The 7523-nt window shown below is 46.5% G+C and overlaps 1 protein-coding gene across 1 annotated transcript; it reads right to left on the reverse strand.

Moving 5' to 3' along the window:
* Positions 1–494: 494 nt before the first annotated feature.
* GPHB5 (glycoprotein hormone subunit beta 5) lies at positions 495–3162 on the reverse strand. The gene is made up of 2 exons (XM_040068367.1): positions 2959–3162; positions 495–683 (listed from the first exon to the last, which is right to left on the reverse strand). The coding sequence occupies exons 1-2, from the start codon at positions 3160–3162 to the stop codon at positions 495–497; spliced, it is 393 nt and encodes a 130-aa protein (XP_039924301.1).
* Between the last annotated feature and the right edge of the window lie 4361 nt (positions 3163–7523).

The raw sequence follows: 7523 nt of genomic DNA on the forward strand, positions 1-7523 counted from the left end.
TGACTGTTATTCCTGAACGGCTGCAGGGTAAGATTAACTAATGGGCCTGGGAGGGGGATGTGGTGGAAGTGTTGGTAGCTGCATTTATGTTACTGGGAAGAAGCTAAGCCCCAGGTGAATCAGGCTGTAACAAAGGAGGCAATTCCTTTGTGGGGTCTTTCCACACCCCAGTGGCTGTTCTGTCCACGTGCCCTTCGTGCAGGGAGAAAGGTCACACAAGAGTGAAAAACTCATGGGAAGGATCGGAAACTGCAACATTTCTTTTTACTTCAGGGTTTGCTATTGTGAGGCTGTGGGTTTCTACTGCAATAATGCTTTGAGCAGCATGAGGAGAGGGGATTAAGCCTCACCTGCCCAGAAGAGTCAGTGATTAGGAGCAATACAGGGCGAGATCAAATTCTGGGCTGATTTGCACCCTCCAGAACGCCGCAGGGACCAAGGATATGAAGCTGGGGGAGAGCTCATCCCCTCCTGGCCCGAGCTGGGCCGGGAGGTCAGTAGGTCTCACACTCGGTGGTGGCAGTGGAGCAGAGGTCGCAGTCACAGCGGATGGCCACCGGGTAGGTGTAGAAGGGGTCCACGTCGGGGGCACACCTGGGCAGCTTCACCGTCACCATCCTGGTCTCGTTGTAGGTGCAGATGCGGTGGTGGGACTCGATGTAGGGCGGCTCCAGGATCGGCTTCTGCGCGGGGGAAATGCACGATGCAAGACAAACGCCTGGCGCCCCAGATCCCTCAAGGGGATTTTGTGTCAATGGAGGAGCTACCGGATCAGGTGGAAGGGGCCATGGAAGTAAATTTTAAGCTGCATCCTTCAACGCTCGCCTCTTGGAGCCCTGCCACAGAGGGGGAGTGGGTGCGTGTACGTGTTTCAGTTTGTTTAAAGCATAAAGCTCCAATTAAAACCTGCTTGAAAGAAGACAAAAGATTATCCCAAAAGCTGGGTTTTAGCAGAGTATGAGTGTTTCGACCAAATGCTGCCAAAAGCAGCTGCTTTCTTCCAAAAGCACTGATTTTCCATTATACACATTCTGCTGGAAACTCTTCATGTGCACAAGCTGCCTAAGAGCAGGAGTGCATCCAGGTGCCAAAGGCTGGGGTTTATTTCTCAGCCAGACCAGTCCTCCCTGTCAGGCTGCACTTCCCACAAATCCCGGTGGCTGTACACTGTGGGGAAAGCTCTCAGAACAGCAGCCAGCGTAGAAGTCTGCAATTCCTCCTGAGAAAATCAGCTTGGCCAAAGACCCTGGCCATCAGAAGATGATGGGAGCCTGAATGCCTTGAAACCCACCCTGCCATGTGGTATCACAGTGGCATTGGTTGTGCTGAAAAATCACTTTCCAAAGACTCCAGGAATGGGCAGCACACACAGGAATGGGGACCCACTGCCTAAGATAACACATCCAGGAGATATTTTAATTTATTTCTTTCTTTTCCTCTGTGCTGTGCAAGGAGCCCTCCCTGGGAAGCAAGAGGGACTGAGTGGGGGAGAACAGATGCAACATTTCAGCAAGAAGATGTGCAGACACCCTCCCTCTTACAAAGCCCCTCTCCAAACACATCGTGGTGCCTTCTGGAAGCTGTTGAACCCACAGCCAGGTGCATTCAGCTGAATTACACCCCAGAGGTACTGCAATACAGCAAGAGAAGCTGCAAGGTCTGAACTGCCAGAAGAGCTTGGGAGTAAGGGAAAGCAGAGGTCAAGAGATCCCTCAAAGGAACTTAATCCCAGCGTGGAATCTGGCCACTGGTGGCCTTTCCCCTCATCCCCTCATCATCAAGGCATGAAGAAGGGGAGTCAGGGCTGGCACACAGACCCTGTCTCCTCCTCTGGTCACTTATGTACAGTCTTGTATTCATGTGGACAAAATCCCCTTGAGTTACTTGAGATTTTCTGAATAAATGAAACTGAGATTGGCCCCTTGAGTTTTCCATCTGCAGAACAGCAAAGACAGAAACTCGTTCTATCTGTGTAGATATTCTTTCTTTCTCCCTCTGTACACCCCTAAAACTTAAATACTTCATATTTACACAGGGCTGTGACTTAAAACAGGACCAAATTAGAAACAGACATTATCTTTGGGATTTGCTTTTTTGGAACAAAATATATTACCCATCAATCGGGAGCTCCATCTTAATCTCCAAGGAATACTTTTTTTTTACAAGCGAAGTAATGAAGTCCCCCTCTCCTTAAGTGTTCAAGCTGTAAGAGGCTTTCAGACTGTGTACTAAGAGCATTACATAAGTGCTTCATTAATGTCATCACACGGCGTCCATCCCCCTGTGGGGCAGTGGGAGGAGGGAGGGACAAACAACAACAAAGGTCATGGAGCAGGACACTGTGCTGGAGCCCTGGGCAGTGAGAATTTTAGATTTTCTGTGCTGAGAGGCACTGACCCCCAAAAGAACACTACATTTGACCTAAGGCCTTGGAAAAGTCTTCCAAAATTGACAGCCCTGAGATTATGGGTGTGTAGTTTGAATAGAAGTGTGTAATATCACATGGTGAAAAACTTTGAGTTTAAGGTTTTAGACTACAGTAATATATATAAAGCAAGGTGGAGGTTTTAGGGTATAGGCTAGTCCTTCTTTTTCACCTTCTTCATGGGTCTGGGTGGCATTTTATAATTAGGAAAGACTGCATTGCAGACCATGGGTGGTTGGTTATTGGGTTAAAAGTAAAAATAATTTAGGTGTTGTTTCATAATTGGACAGTTTGTTCTTAAAAGACCTTGTAGAGTGATAGAGACAGAGCCATTTTTCACTTTGTTAACCAGATCTCACAGCTTGTGAGACTGTAACATAGATAAAAATTAATCAACATCTGAGTCCCTACACGAAACATCTCTCAAGCATTAATCCTGACTCTAACAGAAAAGAAGATAAAAAACCAACAAGTGGGTGTCCTTGGAGGGGTTTTCCTGGGGCTCAAGGGACGTCCCTGGGACACAGCCTCACCTCCCAGGTCTCGCAGCGTCCCCAGCAGGCGTCCGTGGTGACCCTGAGCCCGCGGCAGCCGGGTTTCCTGGCCAGGAAGGTGAATTCCCTCACGGCACAGCCCACGAACGTCCGCAGGTCGATGGCCGAGGCCTTGGTGGCCGCACTGCACCTGGACAGCAGCAGCAGCAGCAGAACTCCCAGGACCAGGCAGGGCAGCTTCATGCTGAGGACAGAAGGGAGAGGAGGGTTGGGTTGGGTTGGGTTGGGTTGGGTTGGGTTGGGTTGGGTTGGGTTGGGCTGGGTTGGGTTGGGCTGGGTTGGGTTGGGTTGGGTTGGGTTGGGTTGGGTTGGGCTGGGTTGGGTTGGGCTGGGCTGGGTTGGAAGAGCCAGCACTGGTGAGAAGTACAAGTGGACGGGCTCAGCTGAAGCCCCTCCTCCCTTCAAACACAGAGTTATCTATCCCCACTCAGCCTGGGAGAAGAGGAGGAATGAGTGGTCACTACTCCCAGAAGTGGAAAATCTCAGTGAAAAGGTCTGTCCCAGAAAGCAGCAGTGTGAATACTTCCCTTGCAGAGCAGTGGGAGTTTGCCTGGAAGACACAAAGTCACCAGCCTATGCTTCAGCCCCACTGATCTCTCCACTTTGCAGACTTGTTTTGCAGCACGTGCCTATCTACCACCCTGTTTGGGTTGTCCTGAGCTCACACAAAGCCTATAGCTGCAGAGTTGGGAGCCAGGCACCCCTGAGTTTGTGCTATAATCTCAGCATCTCCCAGAAGTATTACTGGATTTGCCAGAACCAGCGCCCTGTGCCCTGGACTTGTGTCTTTCCTCTCCCAGGGCTGCAGCTCGAGGGGCTGGCTGTCCCTTCAGCACAATTCAGACCCAACCCAGGCTGCCAAGCCAGGGATCAGAGCTGCTCAGACAAGGGGGGAGATGGCCAAGGTGACCAGAGGAACCCTGAACTCCTCACACCTGAGCAGCCCAGCATCTACCAAGACACTCTGATACCTGTTGACCTTCTGTCTCAGCAAAGAAAGCAAACGACTCCTCTGGAACAGCTCGCCTGTCAAAAAAAAAGAGAGCTGGAAAGTAGCTCTAAGCCACGAGGTCCATTTTACAATTCACATACTATCATTGCATTTAAATACATCTGTCTTAGAAACCCCAGATCTGACAATTTTGAGAAAGTCAGCTACTGCACGTGGCACAGACTGGTGTGTGCTGGGGTTGGTCCTCAGCTGGACAAACAAAAATTAACTGAGCTGGGGCTGCCATTGGCCTGACTGATTCTTGAGTCTCTAGGCTCCTGTTAAACAAAATTATTTAGATTTGCTAAAATCAAAAGCTTTAGATCAGCACATGGTGTTTGCATCATATATGTCACCATGTATACACAAGTCTTAAATGTGACTAAAGAGAGTATGTTTATATATAACCTTCAACAGGGTAAAAAAAATGCTAAAAATCCTTATTTTTAAAAGAAGATATGTAGAGCAAAATAGACAAACTTCAGAACAAATGAAACATTTATCCTTTGCCACTTTAGCAAATCCTGCTGCTTTATTCATGAGCCAGAGCCATGACAAGGAGCAAACACAGACATGCACTCACCTAACTCGTTGGAGTCAGAATTTCTTTTGCAGTTTTAAATTGCAGATGGTGTTTCAGGAGGTCAGAGCGAGCAGCAGGAGACCTGCACTGCAAGCTCTGTGTTTGTGATCAGTAGATCTCCCCAGAAGCTGCTACTGGGGTGTCTAATTGCTCAAATTTATAGAAAGGGTCTTGTCAATCAAGGCAGATCCATACTTGAACTACCCAAGGCATCAAAAGCATTGACTGTAAAGCAAGGCTCCCCTTTCCAGCAGTGATTAGCTTCAAGGGAATTATTGTTCTTGCAGGTTATTGTTTCATAACCTGATCAAAAAAGGAGTATCTCGATGAGTGAAATTATGAGTACGCACTGGGGCAAAATGGGTCTTCTTCTCCATAATGGAATATCAACACCTTTGCAAAGGAATCAGAAGCTGGCTCTGAAATCATCATTACCCCTCTGATTAACAAGCCCTAAGTAAACATCCTCAAGGGACACTTCTCAGATATTTGTACAAAAAAATGCCTGGATTTTTGTCAACTGCAGAAGATCTTCTTTCACTTGATTTCTCTGTACAAACAAGAGCAAGGGATGGGGACGAGGAGATGTGAGCTTGCAAGGAGAGAAAGTGTTCTTCTCTTGACGAGCCAGGCAGCTGAAGCACAGGTGAGCACCACTGTGAAAGGAAATTTAGAAATCTACCTTCACCGTGCAAACCCAATTTTCAGCTGTCCACAGGACAGGGAGCAGCTGAGGAACTTGGTTCTGAGAAAGGCTTGTTGGTCAGTGACCTCACAAAAGATGAGTAGGAGAGAGAAGTGCAGCCATAAGCTCACACCTGGAGAAAGTCACCTCCCTTCCTTTCCACCATGGATGGATGGCGACTTCCCAGCTCCAGTACCCAGAAAACCCAGAAAAGACAGGGCAAGTGTCAGGGATTATGGACCCCTCAGGATGATGCTGTCAGAGGCAGCCACAGCAATACAACCCAGCCATGAGAGTGAAAAACACAGGGGAAACCTTGGTTCAAATAAAATCCATGCTACAATGTTTTAGAGGGAAAAAACAAAATGAGTAGAGAGCAAAAAAAAGAGTAGAGGAAAAAAGGCAAAACAACCAAGCAAAACAGCATCTGTTGATGTCCAGAACATGCAGCTTATCAAGTACGAAGCAGTGATTACTGTGAGCTTGTTAATTTACCTTACAAATATCCAGTACATACTTCTGATGGATTGCATTGAGGCTTTCTGTAGTTTGAGTTATGGAAAACGGTGGATTGCCTTTGAGGAAATGAGATATTGAACCATTTGGGACCAAAGGAGGTACACCACACCAGTGCTGTCTCTTTGTCAGGGTGAATAACCCATGGCTCGAGGTCCTTGTTCCACTGCCGAGGTCAGCAGCCCACATTTGGTGCAGCAGCAGAGCTCACTCTGGTTCTCAAAGCCCTGGGACCCACAGAGCACTTGCTGTGTTTCATTATTCAGCTTGGAACAGCCACACAAGCTGCAATGTAAAAGGCTAGTTATTTACTCTTAAGGTTTACCTTTACTGTCTAAATTAGGAAAGAGTGGTTGGAACAACTGAAAGAGGGAAGGGATTGTCTGAGAAACAGAAAAGCAGCAGGCATTTAGTGCTGCTGCCCTATTGCCATCATGACACAGGCAATAACTGCTTCAAATAATTAATTCACTTAACAGGAAGCAAAATAAAAATAAAAATAAAAATAATTAAAAAAAAAGAAGGGACAGAATTTTTAATAAAATATTTGAAAAGTTAGGAGGGAGGAGTTGTTTAAAATCTATCCCAGTATTCTCCCTCATTATTGTTCCCAGTCTCACTGGCAGTAAAGGACTCCAGGTTCAAGTGAAGGGTGATCAGGAATGCTGGAGGAGGAATGTTGAATGGAGGTGTTGTAAACATCTCCATCAGATCACCAGACAGTGTCCCAGACACCTTTTTCCCCTATTGAAACCAATAGGGAAAAGCAGGAAATTCAAAGACTAATGAGATCACAAGGAAGTCAAGAGACCAGCCAAAGCCTTGTCACTGATCTAAAATGATCAGCAACTTTCCACTAAAATAATCCTAAAACTACTTTTCTATAATTTTCACTGACCAAAAATAAAGCTAGAAAATAAACTTTTAAAGCTTTTTCAAAAATATACTGTTTAAACGTTCCTGACTTACAGGGAAAGCATGTAAAATTGAAAATACCGAGCTTAAGTCCCCTTTATTTGATTCTGGAAATGTGCCAGCAAAAATCAGCCCAAGATTAGAGGCAGGTACATGAAATACGTGCCAGATGGCGGATGAACCAATTTTGACAGATCCCCCTTCTTCTATGGATTAAAAAACCAGGTGCTGGAATTTTTGTGTAATTCAGCTTGGTTTCAGTGACTTCAGCTAAGTAAGATCCTGTTCTCTCATCTCCATTAGTACTGAACAGCCTCTTAGAATGAAACAAAAGAGAAATTGCAGACTCTCACTTATTCTGTCTCCAGAAAATCCTGTCTGTTTGTGGGACAGACACCAATTCCCCAAGGATTTGCATTGTGTCCTGTGAAAAGCCTGAATGCTGGCTTGTTCCCACGCAAGAGTTTTGCTGTCTTACTCTTCCGTGGGCTTATCTCATTTAAGTTAATCAATAAATACACCAGTAGGATTTCAAATTGGCTTGGTCATGAGAAAGGAGCTGAGTTATTTAATGGGCAGACCCAGGGAAATATCAATGCTGAGTGGCTGCACACAGCAAGCACTGCAGGGAGCCACATAGGCTGTGACAGGGCAAAAGACCACTGAGGCAAGAAAAGGCAGTGAGTGGACAGGAGATATTTGGTGCACGGCACACAAGGGGGTTTGGAAAGGTGGGTGTTAGCTCAAAAGTGAGACAGAAGGAGAAATGAGTGAGGAATCAAGGCGATGTGGGATGGCTGGCTGTCACCGAGACACGCAAAGCAATCACACGTAGATGAGAAATTTCGCAGGGC

Source organism: Hirundo rustica, chromosome 6 (assembly GCF_015227805.2).
Source record: "Hirundo rustica isolate bHirRus1 chromosome 6, bHirRus1.pri.v3, whole genome shotgun sequence".
NCBI lineage: Eukaryota > Metazoa > Chordata > Aves > Passeriformes > Hirundinidae > Hirundo > Hirundo rustica.